Source organism: Uloborus diversus, chromosome 6, assembly GCF_026930045.1.
Source record: "Uloborus diversus isolate 005 chromosome 6, Udiv.v.3.1, whole genome shotgun sequence".
In the NCBI taxonomy this organism is placed as follows: Eukaryota; Metazoa; Arthropoda; class Arachnida; order Araneae; family Uloboridae; genus Uloborus; species Uloborus diversus.
The window spans coordinates 114,641,111-114,667,205 of NC_072736.1; the positions used below are offsets into that span (position 1 = coordinate 114,641,111).

Genomic DNA, 26,095 nt, shown 5'->3' on the forward strand with positions numbered 1-26,095 from the left:
TTTGCAAACATTGAAAATCAAGCAAAATTACCAGAATTTTCCCTCTTTCTAACTGGTTCCTTTTGGAAAATTTCAGATGTTAAATAATTATTTATTATGCAAAAATTTTATTTTACTGTTCTTAAAATATGAAATAAAATTCAGTAAGTAGTTGAATTGTCTGAACCATGTATCGTAATTATCTAGGAGTTTCAGCAGCTTCAGCAATGAGCTCAATAACTTATTCAGCATCAAGGAATAAAATCACTAATGAAAACTAATGGAACACTCCAATCGGCTATGCAAATATTTCCTATTCACATACAATAGTACCACAGAATTGATATGAAAGCAGAAATCACTAAAACTAGAATCTACTATTTGCCATGCGATGTTCAAGCCAATGTAGACACGTAGCAATGAAAATAACTTCTAATTGTTTAAAATAGTATGCCCCTTTCCCATTTTCCCTGCTGATATTGGTACATGTTTATACATAAATAAAATCTTTTTGACTAAATCAGTGTTTAAAGCAAAAAACAAACAGCAAAATGCATGAATTATTTTCAAACATTTGTGCAAAAAAAAAAAAAGTTACAATGTGTTCAGTTAAAAGAAATGTTCTTCTCAAAAAGTTTTTTCGAACAATTCTTTATGTTTCCAAGTTAAAACTCTTCTTCTGGCAGCCTATAAACTTTTACAGAACAGAATAGAGAAATTATTGTGTTTTTTTATCGCTACATTTAATCAAAATCATTCTGCTTTGCAGATACAAGAACTCATTTCTTCAAATATGCAAAGATAAAATCATGATTGAATGCTAAGCAATGTGAGCATTAAGTGGAAAAAAAAAAAGAAATTAAGTAATATCTTGATTAATAATTTGTATGTAATACTTAGACTAAAAAAAATTTTTGAAAAAAAAAATAGAACCGACTTCAAAATTGCTCTAAAAAGTGAAAAATAATTTTATTCTTTAAACACCATCGATAATGCTTTTAAACATAATTTTTGAAGTTGGCGCAAAAACAAAACGTAAAATCCAGTGTAACCATGCTTCGTTCTAATTTTTTTTTTCAGAAAAGCATCCAAAATTACGAACGAAACATTTATATCGCTATTCAAATATGCTGTCATCAATGCATAATGTATGTGATAGTGAAGAAACTGGTCCTGGTTAAATTTATAGTTGTATTTGAGTTATGGCTGTGAATGATTTTATCTATCGTTTTTGCGCCAACTTCAAAAATTATGTTTAAAAGCATTATCGATGGTGTTTAAAGAATAAAATTATTTTTCACTTTTTAGAGCAATTTTGAAGTCGGTTCTATTTTTTTTTTTTCAAAATTTTTTTATTTTATTCTTTTTAGTGTAAATGTAAGTATTTCAGAAATAATAAGAAGTTACAATCACGAAACTTCACATTTTTTTCTTAAAAATGCTCCATACTAAAAAAAAAAAAACTATTGACACGCGCTAAACTTTAAGCGATTGGCACTAAAAACTTATCTTTGTTCCTCTCTGGAAATCATGCGTAGTTAATTTAACTATAACCATTTAAGTATTACGTTTTTCCTAACTAATTTACATTCCACAGCATCTAAGTTGCTCATGATGCAATCATGAGCAACTTAGTATTTTCTTACTTAGCCCCGATCATCTGTTATCGGCATAGATGATAACGATAAAAATACTACAGAGTAGTTGAGTCAAACCTAATGGTAGCATTGTGAAGGCTAAGCAGATCCTAATCACTGCATCACCTCGCTTCCAGGTTAGGTTTACCCCTACTATGGAGCAATATTACTGAAGAAAGGAAGATTTTGATAATTCACATAAGGTTACTATAAATCAACAGGATTACTAAAATAAAATTATTTACGCCAAAAATGAGACGACAACGCCAGATTCCCTATGATCGAAATATCCCTCGAAGAAATTTGATGCTTGCTTCAGAGAAGCCTTCATTCAAAATTATCATTACAATTACTATTAATGTTACTGTTATATGGCACCAAACTTTTATAACAATGAGTTTCATATTGTCGCGTAGATGAAGATAGCGAAGACAATGTGAAAGCCGAATGAAGCAAATACTTGTTAGTCTCAACTCGAGATCTTTATTCAGAACCACGAATGAACGTTACATCTCCTTATATACAACTTGAGAAAGTGCTGGAACTTTCCAGACTTGGAAAGATACAGAAATTATTAGAAGATTCGAGAAAATACGGGAAACAGTAGAAACGAAATTTTAGTAAAATTCACTTTGTCCTAGTCGGGATTTGAACCCGGGTCGCTCGTGTGGGAGGCGAGAATTCTACCACTGAGCCACCGTTATCCACGGATGAAAAGTGCGAACTTCGCTACAATATCATTTAATAGGGAAATTGCATAAAATTTACTGTTTTTTGCCCATATTTTTTTTTCTAAAGAACAAATATGGTCAAACAAAGTAATGGGACCTAAGTTGAGTCATCCCCTATCCATTAAAAAAAGAATCATCAAAATCGGTTCACTAGGTGAGGCGCTATGAGTGGACAAACAAAAAAAAAAAACATACATACGGTATGAATTGATAACCGCCTCCTTTTTGAAGTCGGTTAAAAAGATTTATTCATCAATTATTTGAGTCTTAAATATTTGATAAATCAAACTTTTAAAGATAAACATATTACCTTAGGCAATGTTTCTAGAACCATGTCTACCATTGCAGCATCTTTATACTCTTTAAAAGCATCTGCTTTTTTAGCCATCTGCTCAGCTTCTGCTTTAGCTTTGGCTTCTACTGCAAAAGCTTCAGCCTCACCCTTTAACTATAAATTAAACACATTAGGAGGATGATATCAAGAAAGATTACAAGTATTAACAACTTTGAGGACAAATAATTCCATTATAGCATCTTTAACAGAAGAATTTGTCCCCTAAAAATGAAATGACCTCCCCCCCCCCCCCAAAAAAAAGAATGAACAAATTCAATTCAGTTGTATTAAATGCAGCCATTATGAACAACAAAATTCTTCCCAAATTGAAAGAGATGTAAATGACACCAAAATGAAATTAACTACTCTAAAATTCAAAACTTACAATTAATTCTTGTATCATCACAACAATATAATGCTTATATAAAAAAATAATTTTGACATCTTCAATTCAAGTTATGTTTTTCGCAATCACAAGTGTGTGTGCGTGTATGTAGGCATGTGTGTTTGTGTCCGGACATGTGTGTGTGGGTATGTGTGTGTGTGTATGCATGCGTGTGTGTTTGTGTCTGTGTGCAGGCATGAGCATGTGGGTAGTGATTTTCTCACATTCAATTATTTCACATTCAGCTAAGATCTGAACTATTTAAAGCAGTAGAATTACAAGTCATACACTTATATCAGATTGAAACTTAAATAAAAATGTATCAGAATCATTTAGACCATCATTGCTTGAATGCAACCCAAGGTAAAATTTAGCCGAGGTAAGAAACAGGCATGGCATTGCACAGTAGATGTAAACTAAAAATGTTAATGTAATAAAGTTATTTACAATTTCAATTTTCAATCACTACCTGTGATGTTTTATAATTAAAATTAGTTCATTTTGAGTCTTTTATAGCCTCATTTAAGCTAAGTTTCGATTTTATGCCACATTTCCTCAATCATATCATTCCTAAAATATAACACAATTTTTGAACATCAATATCAAAACATTTGTTATAAAATATGGTTCATTTTAAAAAATTATATAATAAAATTTAAGCTAATGCTGTTAATTGAATGGTAATAAATGGAACAACTTACTCTAATTGCTTCTGCTTCAGCTTCTGCTTCCATTATAACCCTATTTCTAGAGGGGAAAGAAGTAGTTATTACTTATTTTCAGTACGCTCAATATACATTTTTTAGTTATAGCCTTGTTCATGCAAGCAATAAGAAAATGTTGGCATGTTAGCAAGATAAACATTTAAAAACAGCAAAATTTCAGTTACCGAACTTTAAAAATTACAATGATTTGCATGCACAAAATAGTACAGCAACAGGGAAAAAAAAGTTATAAAAGATCAAACAAGCTACATTATTTTACAATTTGATTATCACATCAACTTTATTAGTTCTACTACGGCATAAAAACTGCGAAAATGTTGTTCACTAAGCATTTTTATCAGCAAAATAAGCATACAAAGCTAAAGATCTCCCCCCCCCACCCTGTTTAATAATTAGAATAAATAATTGAAAATACTAAAAGAGGGTTCTACATTTTTCTTATTTCTTTTTACAACAAGAAATAGTTTTGAGCAAAAGAGTGGTACATTTGAACAGAAAAAAGTTCAATATTAATGTGAATTAAAAACAAGTTCATGCTCTAAATTATTATAAAATTAATTCTTCATAACATAAATTTGGACAAAAATGAAGGTCTATTTTAACCAATAGCAACATGATCTTAAACCAAGAAATAATTGAAGAGCAAACACATCAATATTCATATGAAAAAAAAAACATAAAATGTTTAGCGACATTTTAGCACTAATATTTTGTGCCAAACAATTGTTTTCAATAATGTAAAAGCGACCTGCGTTCAAATGCAAATAATTTATTGTCTGCAAATAATTCATTGAATAGGTTTATCGATAAAAATAAAATCAGAAATATGAAGGAAATTACAGCTCATCATGAAGAAAGTTATACAAAAATTATAAAGAGTTTTAGGTATTTACTAGTGGCACCCGCACGGCTTCGCCCGTAATAGAAAAATTAAAGGTCTTTTGGTTCGCTTGTATATTTACAAATAATGTATGGTGAATTTTCTCGCCAATTGGCTTGTACCGACGTTACGGTTCCACGCTATGATAATTTCGTATCTCGCCAATTGGCTTGTGCCCATGTTACGGTTCCACGTTATGATGATTTCGTAATTTATGATAGTTTTTTTCTTAAAATTGGAATAAAAAAAGAACCACATCGAATTTTCGAAAAATCGCTTCGAGGTGCACACCCCCATTCTACATACTAACTTTGTGCCAAATTTCATGAAAATCGGCCGAACGGTTTAGGCGCTATGCTCGTCACAGACATCCTACGGACATCCTACAGACATCCTACAGACATCCAGACATCCTCCGGACAGAGAGACTTTCTGCTTTATTATTAGTAAAGAAGACTGTTATGCAAACAGATGCAAATGACATTGTGAAGGGCATAAGCAGTCAGAGTTTGGATAATTAACAGTACTGGGTCATTCCATGCAAAATGAGCAAATCAGCTGTGGCTGACACCAAGATTTCAATGAAAATTTTTATTTAGGTAAACCATGCATATCTATGAGGGAATGCAAAGTATGGAAGTTTAAAAACTGTTTGTTGCTTTGTTATTGATATTAGAAATTGATGCTTATGCTAAGCCTAAATTTTCAGAGTTCATTGCTGCCAGTTTGTGACTCAATAACTCCATAAGTTATAAACGTACACTTAAAAAATAAATATTTCCGCATTCTATAAACAAATCTCTATTGGAAATGAGCAAAGTAAAATTTATTCGGATCTTTTTTTGAACCTGAGATATTAACAAATATTGAAATTTTGCCAATTTACTTCAGATTTCAAATCACTCTTCTAGCTCTGTTAATGAAAAAATAACAGTAAAAATGATTCAGATTGAAAAACTATCTATAACTAACTATCTGCCCTAATTTAGTAATTGTTTAAGAATTTCTTGATGACAAAATCGTACTTTAAAAAATCGAAAATTTCCGAAAATTTCATTTTTTCCTCTATTTTAGATGTTTTTTTTGAAGATGAGGGAATGCTCTAAATTTACTCAAGTTTTTTTACATAACACATTGAAGAGTCTTTTAGATGCTAATAAATTTTAATCATTGGTATCAGCGTATTTTTGTTTCTAGAGTAACTTGAACTAAGGCAAAATTTCATTAGTTAGTTCTTTTTATTGTAAGTTTAGCAAAACTAACCATTTCTTTCATGTTTCATTTTCTCAAAAGCATGTTTATGAAGTACTTACTAAAATGTACATTTCTTAAAAACCGAAATAAATGTTAGATATGCTTGCTTTTGCATCATTGAGTCATTTATCTAGTTTTTTTGAATTCTCGTAATTTCACATAAGGGTCAATCCATACAGGTTCCATACAGTATAAACTACTCGCTCATGTTCAAATATTTCTAAGTTATAAAATTAAAATAATTATTTTGAAAAATACAATATGTTTTTTCAGTATAATGTATTATATATGCACAATATACATAATTTCAGAAGGTGCAATGAAGTTTTCACACTTTTTATTTCTGTTTTAGTGTGTGAATTGAGTAGCAAAATTGTTCAATTTCAAAGACCTGTATCTTTTTTACAAACCAAATACAAAAAACAATACGTATAACATGTATATTACTTGAATGGAATATTCAATTGGCCAAGAAATTTTATTTTTAATTCCATCCCCTTTTGGTTTACAGGGGTCTAAAAATGTCATTTTGGTCATTTTTCCAATTTTTGAGGAGCTGTAATCTATAAATGGGGCACAAACACACAGCAACAGTTACATATTCTTTTTAGCATGTTTCCAGTGGTTAGTTTTTGCCATATTTCATTTTGTGTTTCCGTCCTCTACGCAAGTTATCTCCCTTTGAAATGAGTAAAATTTTTACATTTGACCCTGAACTTTAACCTGTTGCCGCTATTTTAATTATTAACTTACAGCTACATAACTCAGCATGTAAGACTATCAATTTATGCACTTTAACATCAAAGTGTTAAATTAACTGTCATAAATGTAATTGAAATAGATTTTGGCCAAAATGCAAAGATCTAAAAGTCCTATTTTTGACTACGAAAATCACTTTTGATGACCTCTAAAAAAATCAAAGGTCCAGTTGAGAGAAAAAATAAAAGTGGTTTTAAACATCTTTCACATCCAGCTTTTAGGGATATGAATTTCAAAAAAATTAAAAATGGTCGAGCGCACTCATCTGTCGAACCTGTATGGATTGACCCATAAAACACAAAGAAAATGCTATTTTTCTGAATTTTATTTTACGTTTGGAAATCAAAAACCAATTTCGAGTTTCTTCAAGCAAATAGTAGAAACAAAGCTCTACATTCTTGTAAAATTTTAAAGTTGTCCGAATTTTCCCTCATTTGAATTTTTGTGTATATGTGACGGGGAAAATCATCATTTTACAAAATGTCACTAAGTTTAAAACTGATTTTGGAGACAAAGGAGTTAAAATACAATTTCAAAAGTAAGGTATTTCTTTTATGATACTTAGCACATTATTGGGAATTAATTTTATCAAAGCTAATGCATTCCTTAAAGATTGAGATTAAAAAATGAAATGCTTAATTATGAGAAAATTGAAATATTTTCAGTTTTTGACACTCGGTTAAAAATTATTTATAATAACTTTGAAAATTTTACTGACATCAGATTAATTACACTACTCCATAGATTGCAACAACATATAACTTTTATGTTTTCATTAAATAGTTAATAAGATACAAGTCTTCAAAAATGCAACATTTAGCATTTATGAGAATGCTGTTCAATTCGACCAATTTTCAATCGCATGTAACTATTCAAATAAAAAGTTTTAAGCAAATATATTTTAGACATTTTTATATAGCCATAAAAGGAACCTGTATACCAAATTTCATAAAAATCTGTTACCATGCGGCCACCACTTTTTTGCGAATTTTGCTCATTTCGTATGGAATGACCCTACTACTTTACTAAGGGTTTAAGATTACCAAAAAAACCGAGTTCCAAGTGCACCCCAAAAGAAAATTTTGAGGAGTTATGAGCAAAAGAAATATTTTAAAATCACCTGAGGCATGAAATTTTTAAACCTAATCCATAAAAATTTCGCAAATTTTTACATTAGCCAAATAAATTTCATGGTCAAAACTTGATTTTGCTATTCCAGAAAAATATTAACAAGTAAAATACTATGGCATGATTTACAGTTCTCTTATCTTTTTATCTCACCCTTTATTTTTTGAACTAATTGGGGTACAGAGTACCACTGGTGATACTTATGTGTATACAATGAATGTCTAGGAGAAATAGCTGTTTACATAAATAGATTTTCAATTAGCAAAATGAAAAAGCATGATTTAGCACAACCACAGTATCTGTTTTTCATTCACAAGGTTGGAAAAAACTTCCTTTTTTTTGCAATCACGGGTGGTGTGAATGGTTTGTTATTGCAATCCACAACTTTTGAAAGGTTTGCTCAGAAATCCTAAAGGTACCCTAAACTAACTCCAATCGATCAAAGAAAAACATGTAGGGGAAAAAAAGCATAGAAAAAAACTATCTATCTACACAGACAATAAATGAATGTTGTTTACCTGTTGGCTTCTGCAAGCTTTTCTAAACGATATTTTTCTGCTTCAGCTGGTCTACGCACAGTAGCTTCCAATTCTTTCTCTTTCCTTAGAATTTCTTGCTCTTGGACTTGAATTTCTTGAGCTCTCTCAATTACTTTAACTTGCATCTGTTCTTCTTTAATCTTTTGCCTTGTTTTCGCAGCTTGTAAATTGAATGCCAAGTCTGATTCTGCTCTCTAAAATAAATGATATGTAAAGATGAAAAATAGGAAAGATGAGGCATAATTTTGTAACATAAATTGCAGCAATAAATATTTTTGTACCATTAAGTAAATCACATGTGACTATTAAAATAAAAGAACATTTTTAAACAGAAAAAAATTTAAAAGCATCAAAAGTAAAACAAAGCTAGATACAAGTGACAGAGAGGTTATAACAACAAACATTGACAAATCCAAAAAGAGAAATATAGGAATGAGTTGTCTTTGCCGAGATCTTTAAAAAATACCCTAAAAACAATTAGGTCAAAAAAATCTTCACAAAGAGATTTCTCCAACATTGTTTGAAGCAAATCAGTCTTCTAGCTTTGAATTTACATTTGCTTTTAATTTTCCCTGTAGGCACTAATATTACTTTTTTGAGCAGCTTCAAAATTAAAGAAAAAACTGTTCAAATCAAGAAGTAAAATATGGGAATGAGGTGTCCTTCCCGAGATCTTTAAAAAATACCCTTTAAAATAGATCTACAAAATCTTCATTAGGAGCATTTTCCAACAGTTGGTTGGAAGAATATCCATCTTTAAGCATGGGATCTATATTTGCCTTAAATATCCAGGTAGGCATTAATCTTAAGTTTTTTTGAACTGCTCAAAATTAAACCAAAAATTGTTCAAATCAAAAAGTGAAATGTGGAAATGAGGTGTCCTTGCCGAGATCTTTCAAACAGGTTTCCCTCCTGAATTCCGGCCCGGATCTGTGTTAACGCAGATCCTGCAGCGAGGGAGGGGGGGGGGGGGGGGGGGTTACGTCCTTAGAGGATCCAATGGCTCATGAAATTGAAAAAACTAGAACTAAGAGTAATTAAAGTTGCAAATATGCACTGCTAGCCTCTAGGAGAGGGACCCTACAGATTTTATTGCAGGGGGACCAACAGTTTTATAGATCTGGGCATGCCCGAATTGGTCTGTTCACTCGAAAGATATACGGGGGGGGGGGGGGGGGGCAGCATACAGTCTATTCAACACACATTTTACTCATCTCAAAACCCTGCTTTCCATTTTTTTACTTTTCAACATTTTTCAATTATTTTGTTTTTGCACCCCCCACCTCCCTTTTTTCTTTCAGCATTATTTTTCAAGGTGCATTAGCCTTCTTTCATGCCATTTTCTCTTTCTTTGACTTTTACAGGAAAATTATCTAAAACAAACAGTAAGCAGGTCAGATCTTGGTCTTCTTAATATGTGCCTTACTGAATGTTCAGATAGCCCCTGTTCAATAGTGTGAGAAAAAATATATCCACAAACTACAATCAATTTTGTTACTTAGTTGAATAAGTGTTTACGAAAACTGATTATATGTGAATATGAATAAAAATCATGCTTTTAAAGTACAGGAAATGATATTTCCCCTCTTTTCACTAAAAGAAGGACACTGGATTGCATTACATACAAAAATAAGAATAAATTTGTTCAAAGCATTTTGTTTCATTTTGTCTTAACACAACAAATTTTCAATAGCAAAAGTAAAATTTTATTACATACCTTACTGTTGACTTCCATGTCATATGCAGCTTTTTTCAATTCAAAATCTCTTTGAGCTTTGGCAATTTCTGTATCATTAACGTAACGAGCAGCCATTCGTTCTTCTTCAGCTAGAGCTTCCTACAGAAAAATGAAGTACATGAACATTTTGTTTGTAACTTTAATGGGTAAAAGACTAAATATAATTGCAGTTTATTAAAAGTTATAAAAGAATTATTTTTTCCTTTTCTTAATTAAAATCATAGTAGATTTATAAAGTTCAATATCATAGGGTAAGGGCACTATACTTGGATCTACCTTGCCTTATTGGCTGATTGTAGAAATGAGAATTAAAATTCATTATTTGCCTAGAATTTGATATATCATGATATTTTCGAAAATTTCGAAAATATCCGATATTTTGATATACAGTAGACCCTTGTTTTACGCCGTTTAGTTGACACCTTTATTTTATTTTACGCAGATGAGTTTCGGTTTTACCGCCGATGCGGTATGCAGACAGATAAAATTTTCTCCTCTTTCAAAATCCAGACTTCTAAAGATTGCAGATTACACGTAATAAATTGCATTTTGGCTTGCTAGTAATCGAGCTTAGCGCTACTGGAGACATTTTATACGATTGGTTCCAGAGCTCTTAGAAGTAAAGTTATTCAACTCACACAGTTCAGAACTCACTGGAAGAAGAGCTTTTAAGAGTGACAAAGGAGGACAAAACCAACGAGGATACCAGCAACCCATGACACAATACCAAAAACGCTCACATTGAAAACTTTGAGCCATACCTTGACAATTGCAAATTATTTTGATTTGCTAGTGAAGGAAGATTCTATCATGGAAATGGTGCAAGTGATAATAGATGCGTTAATGCTCTGCAAAGAATTACACAGAAAAATTCTTAATTACTGCCAAAAGAATATCATAGGCAGCTTATTTTTATAAACACAAAATTAGTTTATGTTTTCTTTATGCAAGTTGTGTATATATATATATCGATATAAGTACACATTAAACTCATTATAAAATTAGTCATCACTAGAATGAAAGATTTTTTTCCATCTATGGAACCTAACCCCTATTTTAACACTATTATTAGGTCTCAATTTATGCGGTTTTGATTTACGTGGCATTTACGTGGAACGTAACTCCCGCGTAAAACGAGGGTCTACTGTATATCACATATTTTGATACATATCCGATATTTTTAATTAGCACAAAATAAAGTCTTCAAGATAGTAAATGCATCCCCAAATCACTCTTTATTTTCTAATAGTATAATTACAATATTTCGACTTAAAATTAAGGTCTCTTTTAATATTTATATCTAATTTTTCATTTTACAGTTCTATCAATTTTAATGGAGTTAATTTAGCATTAGCTGCTTTGCACATTTTTCTTCTGTCAGCTACTTTAAGTAGTATAATACAGAAAAAAAATACTCTTTATTAGTTGATGCACAGTCATGAGGCATTTTCTTTTTTTCTGAGCAATGTTTAATATTTAATTGGGGACTTTCAATATGAATTAAAATTTTTACATTAGTAATAATTTTATGAATATAAAATACAAGTAAAAAGGGAATATTGCATTACTTTGTAATAATAATGATGTATTAATACATCATAAAAATATAGTACAAAACTTTTTGGATATTTATAATAATAAATGAACACTATTACTATGATTGACATACTTTTTATATTGAAAATACCATAGTTGAAAAAAAAAATCAGATATATATCATGACATGTATTATGATATATATTGTCGAACCCTGGGGATAAGATTCTGAAAATACAATACATATATAAAAATATATATACATCTATTGATTGTCAAGCATAGAACGACATGAGATAAAAGAGTTTGATAAGTACTTGGTTTTAAAATATTCTCACTTTTATTTGTGAATCCCTACGAGCTTCAGCTTCACCAATTCGGGCATCACGTTTCACTTGAGCAGTTCGAGCCATACCAAGGGACTTTAGATAACCCTAAGAGAGGAAAAAATAAATAAATAAATATAAAATAACATATATTGACTTCGTCCCACCAACATTAAAGTCTTTAGTCTCAAATTATTTTACTTGTTCATCGCTTATGTCTTTGATTGTATAGGATACAACTGTAATTCCCATGTTGATCAAGTCTGAAGAAGCCACTTCGAAAACTTGCTTAGAAAACTTTTTACGATCTTTGTATATTTCCTGAAAGATAACATTATGCACTTAATTAAAAAAATACATACATAATTATGAAACTAAAGGTGAATTTAGAATAAATTATACAAATTTTTGAAAAGGATATTTTTCCATTTATCAAACATATCACCATAATTAATCTTGAAACAATTAACAAGGGAAATGGAATCAAAAATGTTGGAAATTAAAAAACAAATGTACAGGTCCATTTAACAAAATGTAGAAACTTTAAAATCCCCCCCCCCCCCCCCGCCACACACAAAATAAAATGTTCATTTAAGTTTTACTGTTAGTCGTCACAGAAATAGTGGCAGAACTTTTAGAAGCAGGATTTACATAATCTTGATTTTCTCATTATATCAGTTTTAATTCATATAAAAGCAATTTTAAAAATTAAAAGTAGGAAGAAGAGAGAAAAAAAAAAAAACAAATTTGTGAATGGATTATTTTTTACAAAAGCAGCCTTTTTGAGTCCTGAAAATAAATTGAAAATTGCATTTTCCTTGTATTAAACACTATATATATATATATATATATATATATATATATATATATATATATATATATATATATATATATATATATATATATATATATATATATATATAATTAAGCAATCAGAATTTCAAATATTTATAATTTGTTTAATATTTGAAATTCTGATTGCTTAATTTGATATTTACTTGGCTTTTTAGTGTTGCTCTGCGTTGCGCATCTATGGGCTCTTGGTGTGGTCTTTTCAATATTTTTCACTTTTATTATATATATATATATATATATATATATATATATATATATATATATATATATATATATATATATATATATATATATATAAGGCAGAGAATATATGTGTATGTAGGTTGAAATTACAACAAAAATTGAATAAAAATGTTAAAGAGTTACAGGGAGTCTCTTTATGTTAGATGGTACCTTTTCTATGTCTTTCTTTATGCTATACGTTTCATTGTATTAAGCAAAGTAAAATAAGCCATAAACACAAGCTATTAAAATAATACCTCAACAGACATGGTGCACATGATTGCTCTTTGATGGCCTTCCAAAGTTTCCTTAGCAATGTTCATAATTTGCTTGCATGATTTTCCCAAGAACTGTTCACATGCAGCACGTAACATTTCCATATTTTGACCTTGAATTTTTACCTAGAAAACAAGGAATATGAGAAATAAACATTCCAAAACCTTCTTTCAACTAAATTAGAATTTTATGCATTCAACAGAATTTTTCTTATGACACAACAATTTTAAGCATTCAATAAAGAATTTTGCAAGATATAATTAACCCAAATGAAAATTGTATGAATGAAATACATCAAAATCATTCATGAAGAACTTTACAGAAAAACATTAACAAGAATTTTCTCAAATAAAACTTTACAAGAAAATTAGGCCAAGTAAGATTAGCTCAGTGACATGGAGACATATTTATGTCATCCTTGGATAACAAGTCTGACCTCGTTCTTGCTGCGATGATAAGTTACAGAACAGACAAATTTAAGTAACATTTAGATTCCTCAAAATAATTTTATCTTCTCGTTCAGCTGGAACCTATTACAGCAGGGAAGGTCTAAGGCAGCAGGTAGAGGAATGCTGATTTCATACTAGTCCCAAAATATATCATTATTCCTCTTGTTTCATTTTATGTCTTTTGAGGCAATGAGAAGCAAAGGGATGTAAGTGCCAAAACTAAAAATTTCGAGATAACTAGTGCAAATGTTTGGAGAACCTCTCCTCTGTTATTGGGCAAGAGATGATACTAGTAGCTCTGGTAGGTGCTGCTGCACAGCAACATTTAGAAGAAAAGAAATGAAAGCCTACCTAGGATTTGAACTTTAAATGAGTTTTACTCGAACCTTTAAAAAGTCCACTTACATCCCTTTGCTTCTCACTGCATCATTTGAAGTGGGAGCAGTTAACAAACCACAGTTATTTTTATTTTGGCGAAAGTAACTTTGATTGATAGTAGAAATCACATCCAATAAGTAAATGATTGGTAAAAGAAGGATATTTCAATTAAATTTTTAAAATATATAAATGAGCAGAAAGTCTGTAGCTAAGTCTTCGTTGCTTTCAAAAACTGTAAGGCCAGTAAGTGATAGATCTTCTGTTATCAGAGTTGTTGCTATTTTATTTGTTTATTTACTCTTAAAGCTTGAAGTACGTTTATATTAAAAAGAAGATTACGATGCTTTTCAGACTGTTTTTGAAGAATATGTGCATTCTCGTTTTTTTTTAAGCCCAATTTAAAACTTTGCAGGTTCTGACTGATTGTTTTTGAATTTTTTTCGATATAGTAGTGTTTGTATTCTTTATGATGAAGAAATTTTAACATTCTGTTAAGAAAATTATATTTAAAAAGATTATGATGAATAAACAAAACAAAATAAGATGAATTATAAAAAGGAAACACTAACAATGCTTTGTGCACTTTAACTGATTCCATAAAATAATTATTAAAACTTGCAAAAGAATTTTTAATGAAAACAACTAAAAGCATTTACTTACATCAAATGTATAAATCAAAAACCAAAGAGTGCAAAATTAAGAAAATCTTCAAATAAAATGATAATTCCTCTAAGACTTGCCTTTTGAAACATACAAAATGTCTACAGCTTTTGACTAAGAAAGCAAAAAATACAGAAATCAATAAAACAATGTTATGGTTAATGTAAATACAGAAGAAAATAAAGAAATGGTAAAAGTAAAAGCAGATAAACATCTTAATTTCTAAATTAGAAAAAGATGCATGTGTCATAAAAACTTTTTTTTTTATACATTACAGCGGGGGAAAAAAAAGTCAAAATAACCTAACACCTTCAGCTAACACTAAACTTATTGTTTGAATTATTATTCCCTTTTAGTTAAAAATTTTAATATAAGTAGTATTAGTTAAAACGTTTTAGTTCTAAAAAGGTTTACATGAATTTATTATTTACTAGGCAGTTGCTCGTTAAGGTATTACGAGTGAAAATTGCTTCTTTTCTTCTACATTTGAACGAAGCAATTGCCTGTTTGCTGATATTTTGATACTTGAAATTTTAACCCTAACTCCAGTGGATAGTATAAATTTTTCAACCACTTTTTTGATTCTTCATTCCCCTAAAATGACTGTCTTACCTGTAAAATAGGTAAGTTACCGGATGGAGCTCAGTCTTGTCACAATCAAGCCTTTCCCTGCATGTTGAACATTCCCAAAAAATATTATCAAATTATCATGCTGTGGGGCGAGTTTCATTGTTAAAACACGCTGGTTACTCGATCATCGGCTATTATTTATATGAAGATTTGTGGGGAGGACTCTTCTTACTTATACCTGCTACAGGTAAGCAGAAAAAAAGTGATAAAGAAATATAAGGAAAAATTCCCAATTTCCTTCCCATTTCTCAAATAATAAAATTGAGGGGCTGGCAAGACACTGAGGCACAAATTTCAAGTTTTTCACAGAAAAATCAGTAAACACTCAAGTTAATTGCATGGAATAAACAGTAAGCCAAACAGCAAAATGGCTTAGTTTTTTTCAAGTGACGAAAGATGGCACTTGCATCTAGTCCACAATACTTGGTCTGGTGTTTTTTGCTTACCCAGTAAAATTTACTCTGTCTATCTGACTTGCTGTCTTCCCCATGTCAGTCTCTCAATTAAGCAATTTCTTTCATTAAGCTGCATAAAGGGATTTAACATTTGCTTTTAGCAAGCTTCAAAGGGCATAACAGTAAGGGAAATAAAAAATAATGAAACTTTGTTCTTTATATAATTTATGGGTTGCCAACTCCTTTCAAAGAACAAACCACATTGTATTTTTATAGGTAAAAAGTACTCACAATAACAGGGATTCAGGGATTGATGTTCTCCCAATTAAATATTTTTCACTTTAACAATACCTGCAGCAATTTTCATGGGGTCATATATTGGAAACACAAACTTTTTTTGAATACCCTTAAACATCCTATTTTGGACTTTGAGGAGCATCCTCTCTTATTTTCAAAATCCCCGCCACCACAAACAATAATTAATCTGGAATGGTATATTTTTGTCCTGATACTGTCTACTGCCAACACTCCAGAACTTAGAGACACAGTAAAATTGGTTGTTTGGGTCATCTACCAAGGACCTAAACATTTCTTTTGTTTTAACTAGACTAGTCGATTTTTTTTTAGTTAAGTGAAAATATATAATCAATTCTGTACCTCAGGGCCAGTCTGGCGAAAGTCCAAAAATTGTGATTTTCCATTTATTAGTATTAATACGTAGAATCTATTCCGCAACGAACCATGCGAACGTAATTCTTAAAAAAAATTATTTTCAAATTTTTAGCAGGGTTAAAAGAGGGTGCATCCCATCCTTTGCATGCGCCACAAAAAGTTTTTTCTCTCTCCTGTAAAATTACCATAATGTGACTTATGTCCTTCTGGCTCTGAGGTGCAGAATTAAGAAGCACAAAAGTACTGTGGTTTTATGTCCAAATTAGATTTCTTTCTTTTTTTTTTATAAACATATGCATTACTTATGTTGCTTGTTCATTTTTATCATCATTTACATATTTAGTGAATATATGAGCTCAGGATACAAACAGTTTTCAACATTATTTCATGATGTTGCACAGAGACCACATTTTCTATAAATGATATGATTTATGAGTAATGAAGCAAATACCTGTGCTATTCCAGTAACAGAGATAGGAACACCCTGTTGTGTATATACTTTTGGACTCTCTATTGTTAAAGTCATTGTGTTCAGAGTGATTCTAAAACAATAAAACAAAAACACTTTAAAACTAAGTTTAACAGAAAGAAAAACAAATCATCAAATTTTGGGTCATAATGCCTTATGATGGGAAAAAGTTTAAGTTGAAAAATTAATCTTATTCTTACCCAAGTTCGAATAAATAGAAAGTTTAAGGGGGTATTCTAGTCTAGAGGCTTGATTTAAGGTGATTTTAAGCGTGTAACAGAAAAAAAAACAAAACAAACAAACCTGTAGTTACTTTCACTATCCATTTTTATTGATACTTTAAAAGTAGTAAAATGTACAATAGTTGAAAAGAAAATTCAAAATTGAAGTTGGTGGAGGCTGGCAAAGTGAGGACTCTAAAAAAAGGGGGGATGGGGTCTCCTGGAGAATTTTATTTAATTTAAAAATTTGTTTTTTTATTAAAAACAGTTTTTAAAAACTAACATTTTAGATTTAATTCCTATCTATAATGGCACCATTTAGAAATATTTCAGATTACATGTTCAATTACATTCAAAATTAATATAAAAATGTTGGGTACTTTTCCATTATATGTCGACCCTTCTGTGTGTGGGAAGGAGGAAGGGGGGGTGCCAGAAAATACTTGCCCTGGGCACCGTCATCTATTGGGACAGCCCTCTTTAAGACATGTCACTGGGAGACACAAGTCAACAGTTACTGGTTTATTTAGACATAATGACAGTATTAGCTTTTGTAACCTAAGTAAAAGGGTATCTCTTCCTTCTTAAAATTTAAATAAACAGAAAATTTAACCATTACTGAACAATATTAAACAATTAAAAGTTACTAGCATATTTTGATGCACTGTGCCAGCTTATTTACACTCATACCAATAGCACAATTGTCTTCATTAGTTTCACCCAAATATGTGGGATTGATTAAAAATGCTGCAATGTATGCTTTTGGATCCAATAGTCTACTTTAGAACCTTTTTTCATTTCTTCTTTTTATTATAAATATTATTTAAATAACAAAAATTATTTAAGTAACAATCTTAGAACAGATAGGTAGTTAAAATTATTAAAAATATATTTCTATAGAAAACTTTAAAAAAATGGATTATCCAAAATAATTGGAAGCCTAATTTATTCGGACAGAAGGGTCTTTGGACAGCCTGTCATTCATAGAAAAATTGCAGTATTGTCAAAGAAGTAAGATGATGTAAAAAAAATGATATTTAAAAGAAAAAAAAACTTTAGCATCACACATGCTACAAATTACAACAGGAATTAATAACTGTTTGTACTGGCATACATATTGATCTTGTGTATAAATGGGCCCTCCTACTTTTAGGAGGAAAATTAGAAAAGAATCGGAAACCAATGCATGAGTCGAGTTCTTGCTTTCTAAAAGAAATTGAAAACGTTTTGATACAATTTTTCAACAAGTTTGTCAACTTTGTTATGGAAACTTTGTTATGTCCCCTCTCTGAAAAAAAAAGCTACCTAGGCATTTTTTTCCTCTAAAGGAAAATCAGGACTAATTCCTAAGCTTGTTCGATCATAAAATATTTGTGTACTCCCTTTTTCTTCTTTTAAAATCCCCCCCCCCAAAAAAAAGTCACACATCAAGATGAAAATCTAGCTTTATGAAATAGAAATTCAAGGGCTTTGACTAAGACCAATAATCACTAGTTTTGCACCATAACTGTGGTGCTCAATCTTAAATTCAAATTTTATGAAATATTGTCATAGGAGTGGGATGTATTTTTATATTTTAAGAAACACAAATTCCCTTAAAATTAGACAGATGCACCCTTTTTTTAGCCCACTTTCCTGACAAAAAAAAAAAAAAAAAAAAAAAACAATAGTTAATACATTACTGGCAGAATAAAAAAAAAAATCTTCTTTAAGGAAGAGTTTTTTCAATTATAATAAGTTATATTCTTTAATTATTATTTAAAAAATACATGTATTTTTCATATAGTTGTGATGCATAGTTCTTTAAATATTTTGGAGCCCCAGGCCTAGTCAGCCTGTGTGGTAATCAGGCCCTGATAGAAATTACGGTAAAACCTGTCTACAACAATACTGTTGGGACCTAAAAAAATATTGTTTTCAACAGGTTATGGCTATAGACAGTTTGATTATTTATGCTTACATTTTGCTGGGACTAAAGAAAATAGTTATTGACAAGTGTATTGTTATAGACAGTATTGTTATACACAGGTTTCACTGTATACGAGTTTTAAAAAAGGAGAAATGTTAGGAAAATTAGGACAACTTTTATCCTTGTAGTTAGCCCAAAGGATAACAAGATTTCAAAAAAAAAAAAAAAAAAGATTCATTTAAAAAATTAAATATAAACATGTACACTGTAAATAAATATTTATTCATATTCTTCTCATATTTCAGTTGCTTCATCAAGATTTTAGATATTTTGAAACTGAAACTAGATTATGATATATACCAGGGCTTCCAAAACTGGGTGCCACAGCATCCTGGGAGTAGCAGGGAGAGGCAATGGATAATGCACTAAGTGCCCATAATATCAATATTTGTCCTATCAATAGAGATAGATTAAGGTGATGTGCAAAAACTCAAGTTCCTCGAATGGTGCTGTGAATAGAAAAAGTTTGGGAACCCCTGATATGCATGATTTTACAGTTAGCTCATGCTTTAAGGTAAAATTTATCCAAAGAGTATAAACCAAAGAGTAGAAATATAATATTCAAAAAATTAATTTTTTTTTACTTTTGCGCCTTTTGACAAAATGGCCAGACAAAAACACGACCGCCAGGAACAATAGTTGGATTTTGTAAGCAACATCCTGAAATATCAATAAATGTATATTAAAAACAAAACATTTGCTTAAAATTACATATTGCCAGAATCAAGTCTGTAATGCAACTCAACCAGTTAATACACATGATTAGGCTTGCCAGACCTCCCAGTTTGACCGGGACAGTCCCAGTTTTCAGACAAAATCCGGGTCCAGCCAGTTTACGTCGCGTCCCGGAAAAAGATAAATTTGATTATATAGATGACCAAAAATGTCAAAAAATAATTAACTGTGAAGAAATATTTAGGATAATTACTTTCTTATTTGAACATTGATGCGTAAAATTAATATTGGACTAGCTTTTAAGGATTTTTACAACAGAATTAAAATTAAAAAAGACTTTCTAAAAGAAGTCCTAGCTAATAAAAAGTATATGTAATTTATTGTTCAATTTTTTATTCCTCCTTCAAAGTGTTTCTTTTTACTAAAATAACTTGTAAATATTAATGTGTAGGAAATTTATCTGCATCTGTCATTTCTAAGTACACCTGTTTTAGGTTCATAATTAGTCATCATTTATTCATAGCATTAAGAAAGAACTGTCCTATAAAACACCTTAAAAACCAGCCAAGGCTGTGTACCTTTTTGAATACTCGCGACATTGGAGGGAGGGGGGAGGAGGGTGGGTCGGTGTCTCGGTTAAATATTTCAGAAATCTGGCAATCCTACACATGATCAGGGTTGGTAAAAAAAACGTTTTTTTCTTCAAAAAAACCAAGAAAGCCGTTTTTTTTGGTTTAAACCGGGTTTTTTTTTGGTTTAAATACTATTTGCGAGAAAAACAATTAATTTTCAGAAGGTAATTAAGGTTCCATGTAATTAACAGTTATTTAATAGTCACATTATGCCTAATTTCTTGATTAATTAAAGAGATAAGAACAAAATCTTGTAACTAAATTAAATAAATAAAATAGCTTTCTGCAGGAAAATATTGATTGAAATGTTTGACTTGATTAACATATTAGTATGCATGTATATATAGACCCTTTATGATATGAAATACTTCAAGAAGTGGTTGTGATGCGGGTTAAGATAAAATATAATGAAGATCCAAGAAAAAAACTTTATAAAACCAACATAATATGAATAATTATTGAATAAAGGTAAAAGTTATATTTTTAAGCATAATCTTTTCAAAAGAACAATTTTCATATTTTTTCTTTCTGATCTTACATAACGCTGATTTTTATATACACAATGTCACAAATATTGAAGTAAAGCAAAATGTACAACAGTACATGATTGAACAGTCAAAAAATCGATTGCTGTTGTACTGACAAAGTTTAAAAAAAAAGTGCTGCTCTATATTCGACTCCGTTCTTATTTTGGAAAGACTTGGAAAAGATATCGACTATCGCTAAAACAAAGAACCAAATAAAAAATAAAAAAATTGGTGTAACATGGCTTAAATTACAGCTTATTTACTGGCATACATGTTGCATCCAGCATTGAAGTTTAGAAAATATTAAATGCAAACTCTTTAGAACAAATAAATGTGTAGCAAATTCTATTTCAAGAAATTTTTTTTGCCAAAAACGTTATATCTTCTGCAACAGTGACTGAGTGGTGGAAAAGTCAGTAAAAAGAATTTGAAAAATGCAATGCAACCGTCTTTAAAAGTCTTCAACATTACTAAAACCAGCTTCAGAAAAGTGCAGTGCATATATTTTCGTCATTTAGATATCATTCATAACTCAAAAATTGATTAGGCTCTGGAAAAGCTTCAAAACTTGCTTTTTGTTCAAAGTACTAAATAACATAAAAATAATATTAATTTATAACGTAAAAGTTGCTATGTATTTATGCATATGTTATTGTGGTGTAAAGTTGATTTTATGTAATTGTAAAAAGATTTATACACATATTTCTGAAATGAGTTGAATACATTACATATACAGGGTGTCCGAAAAGTCCTCCATACATAACAATGGTATTTTAGGTTAAATGTGTCAAGGACTTTTCGGACACCCTGTATATTTATTTATAAATGTAATTTTACAGTTTTTGTTTGTAACAGATTAAAAATATTTTGCTTTAAACCAAAAGAACCGTTGTTTTCTCCAACAGTCTTCAGAAAAAATTCATTTAGTTGAAAGCCTTGAACAAAAAGACTAGCTTTGAAGCTTTTTCCAATCCTAATTTGCTTCTTATTCAATATGTGTGGGGAAATCACTGTAAACCTGTAAAATGGATTTTTTTTTGGCTTTTTTTTATAAAAAAACCATTAAAAAAAACCGCATGGTTTTTTAAAAAAAACCAATTGGTTTAAAACCAAACAATCCTGCACATGATCACCCAGCACAGAGACCTTTTTTGATCTTTTCTCAGAAAAAAAGGAATCGCAAATAGATTCTCAAAATCAAACCTGCACAAAACTCCTAATAACAAGACCCTTAAGAAATTTTATAATTGCAGAATACCTTCTTTACAAAGTTATTAATCTTATTCACTCAGGCTGATCTTCTGCAATATCTTAATTCTCCAATTATATCATATTTTCATTATTAATTTCAGCTAGAATATTTCCGTCAAGTTTATCATCTTCTTGACAGTCAATTCAACAATAAAATAAGTAAATCTCACAAAGTTAATTGTTTACTGATAAATTTATAACAATAAACATGCCAAAATCAAAATATAAGTCATTTTTGTTGAGGAATTTGTCCTGATCTGTCCGGTATGAATGACTCTTTCACTCTGAGACATGTTGGGCATATTGAAAAAAAAAAAAAAAAAACTTTATTTGCCACTGGTTTGCCGTTTGTTTCTCCTCAAATTCTTTAGAGGTTGGACACGAAATGAATAATTTTTAAATTTTAGCGAATCACTAAAGTTTGAGGGTGAAATCTGCCAGGTCTGTCATGTTTATTTCTTGTAAACATAAAAATCACACAAAAAATAATTTCTAAAGATCAGCAAATATATTATGATACAAAACAACTGTGTCAAAATGAGATGGACAAATAAAATGTTTAAGGACCAGGGCCATAGTAGTTGGGTTTCTGAAAAAAGCTATTATGAAAAAAGAAGACATTGTTTTGGTTCTAGAAAACGGTTTAAAAGCTCAAGCAAATATAAAACGTTGTTAAATGATGAAATCAAATTAAAAGCACAATATGACTGCTGATTCATTTGAAAGAAATATTCAGTTTACCAGGGAAAACAAATCTGTATATACAAGAGGCAAAACATTTACGATGAACATTTGAAATCTGGTGGATATGAGGCAACGATGAGAAACTATAGATTTGTTTAAAAAAAGGTGGTTAATTTACTACCTGATACCACTAAAGCTTCGTTTGGTCCACAAGTTACAAATCCCGGCATATTGAGTTCATGTTATCAGAAGAGAAGAAAAAGAATTCATGAAGGAAAGTTCAGTCTTTTTTTTGATTTGATTTGATCTCGAGTCCTGGGACTCCAAAAATTTTTAGAGGGCTGCGAATTCTTTTCGCCTTGCCTCACTTCCTTGAATAAAAGTCACTATTGAAGAGTTCTTCCAACTTTGTCTATCTTGTTCCTATAAAAGTAGAATATCACGATAAGATACTTTCTCAACCAAAATTAGAAGACTATTTGGTAAAAGTTATTGATCATAGCAGAAAAGCATGCATCAAGAGAAAGAAACCCCAAAGCAAAAGAAAAAAAGCAAACGGGGAAAGCAAGCAACAACGAAACAGTCTCAACCAAAGAAAGAAAACAAAGCCTGAGCGACCCCAGGAGTAAACAAAATATCTTGATCAAGAAATTTGATACGAAGAGGATTTTTGTATTTCTGAATAAGCTCTATTAAACGTTTTCTATTTGATTTTGTTTTTGTACAATGATGTAGTATATGATCAATTGTTTCAGGAGAGTCACACAAATCACAGTTTGGGGAGTTTGTATTTTTCATTTTGAAAAGTTTGCTTTTTGTAATATAACAGTCACAGATTAGTCTATTCAGGAAAATTTCAATCCTTCTATTTTGAACTTTGTAACTTCCTTTGTTTGAGGGAATTTTTCTAAATTTAAATTTTTCAAAGTATTTGGATTTTTCCCAATTTTCCATTTGCTCCTCATGTTTCATTTTCAACAGATAATTATTACAGTCTTTCCATGTAGTGATATTTAAGCTTGGAATGTTTGAGCCACATGCTGCTTCCTTTGCAAGAGCATCAGCATCCTCATTTAATTCAATATTTGAATGACTAGGGGACCATACTAAATAAATATAATTTTTGCTGGATAACTTCTCCAAATAATATCTGGTAATTTTCACAAGTGGGTCTTGATTTTTGTTTTCACTTCTGATGGCGTTGATTACACTGAGACTATCAGTGAGGATAATTGTTGGCATATCAGCTTTTATAAGATATTTAGCAGCATAATATAGAGCCGAAAGCTCCGCTGTAAAAATGGAACAGAAGTTAGGGATTCTGATTTTTCTCTTAATAGATTTGTCTTGGTTTAACAGTCCAAAGCCTACATATGTTTCATTTTTGGAGCCATCAGTAGCCCATATTTCTTTGTCTTTATTTTCTGTAAGAAACTTTAGGAAGTCTTGCCTAATTTCTTCTTTTATTTGTGTCTGTTGAAATTTTCTTTCATCTGTAATGATTTTCAGTTTTCTGCATTGCCATGGTGGGTATTCTTCATAATTTGTATCCTTCCATATTTTTGTATTATAATTTGTCATAAAGTCGTTACAAAAATCTACTATGTTTTCATCCAGTTCCATTGAATTAATCAAGTTAATATTTTCTGAAGAATTATCTTGATACATTTTCTTTAAGACCCACTTAGTGGCTTTCCAATTTAGTCTTCTTTCATATGTGTCAATATTTGTAAAATGCCTTATAACTTCATTTGGGGCAAAATTGTTTAATTTCAGAGCATTCCTTATGACTTTGTTTGTGATGACATCCATTTTATTCTTATTATATTTTGTATCTTTGATTCTGCTCAGGTTGCCATAGTCAATTTGTGGGAGTATAACTTGTTTGATTATTTTGAGTAAGTTATCATTACAGAAACCTGTCCTACTTCCCAAAAATTTAATGACATTTGCAGTCTTGTTGATTTTCCTTTCAATTACTTGTGTGTGTTTGTTCCAGGACAAATTATAGTCAATGTACACTCCAAGAAGTTTGTTCTGAGTATTCCATGGAATGTCCCTTCCGTTTATCTTTATATTTTCAGTGAATTTGTTTCTAGTCGCTGTCATATTTTGTATGCTACTCTTTTCAGCCGAAAATATCATTTTGTTGTCGTTCGACCATTCTTCTATTTTTTCTATAAAATTCTTGATAGCCCTAATGGCTGCATCTCTACTTTTGTCGAATATAATACATGAAATGTCATCTGCGTATACAAATAGTTTGTTTCTTTCATCATTACCTACCAGGTCTGACATGAAACAATTGAAAAGGAATGGTGATAATATGGAACCTTGAGGCAGCCCATACTCAATACTTCTTTCTTTAGATATCTTGTTTCTCCATCTAATCACTATTTTTCTATTAGTCAACCATTCTTTTATCCATTTAATATATTTATGATCCATTTTTAAATTGTTTAATTTTCTTAACAGTATATCTGATTTTATGTTATCATAAGCACCCTTCAAATCTAATGAGATGAGGAAGATAAAGTTTTTTTCTTTTCTTAGTCTTTTTAGTGTATTAATAATTTGTACTATGCAATTTTCTGCACTTTTCCCTTTTCTGAAACCATGTAAAAATTCTGGAAAAATCTGGTTCTTCTCCTCCCACCATGTGAGTCTTTTAAGTATCAATTTTTCCATAAGTTTACACAAACATTGTGTTAATGCAACTGGTCGATAACTCTCCAAATTCTGTGGGTTTTTTCCTGGTTTGCAAATTGGAATAATCATTGATATCTTCCAGTTACTTGGCATATTACCCGTATGTATGCTATAATTAAAAAGTCTTAAGCATAGCTCCTTGGTTTTTTCTGGTAACATTCTTATAATGTTGTTTGTTATTCCATCTGATCCTGCTGCCGTATTCTTTAAACTATTGATCTCGGCCAAAAGTTCTTTCATCGTAAAAGATTGAAAACTTCCTATATTATTAATTTCCAGTATGTGTTTCTCTTTATCTGTTTTGTCTTTCTTGCTAAAGTATTCCACAAACATTTCTGCCTGTTCGTTATCTTCAAAATACTTAATTCCCTCCTTGATAAGTACTTGGTTGGGACTTGCTGATTTGTTTATGATATTTTTTAATTTATTTACCGATCTATATATGTCTTTAGGTTGTTTTATGTTATAAT

General features: G+C 30.4%; 1 protein-coding gene across 1 annotated transcript in view; it reads right to left on the reverse strand.

Annotated features, from left to right (window-relative positions):
- LOC129224382 (flotillin-1-like) overlaps nt 1-23,146 on the reverse strand; it is a 28,439-nt gene extending 5,293 nt beyond the window's left edge. The window contains exons 1-10 of the mRNA XM_054858823.1: nt 23,098-23,146; nt 19,732-19,807; nt 16,940-17,030; nt 13,286-13,429; nt 12,153-12,272; nt 11,964-12,059; nt 10,069-10,188; nt 8,331-8,545; nt 3,768-3,813; nt 2,658-2,795 (exon numbers count right to left, since the gene is read on the reverse strand). Of these exons, the coding sequence (XP_054714798.1) occupies nt 2,658-2,795; nt 3,768-3,813; nt 8,331-8,545; nt 10,069-10,188; nt 11,964-12,059; nt 12,153-12,272; nt 13,286-13,429; nt 16,940-17,030; nt 19,732-19,807; nt 23,098-23,146 (1,095 nt within the window). The remainder of the gene's footprint in view (nt 1-2,657; nt 2,796-3,767; nt 3,814-8,330; nt 8,546-10,068; nt 10,189-11,963; nt 12,060-12,152; nt 12,273-13,285; nt 13,430-16,939; nt 17,031-19,731; nt 19,808-23,097) is intronic.
- Between the last annotated feature and the right edge of the window lie 2,949 nt (nt 23,147-26,095).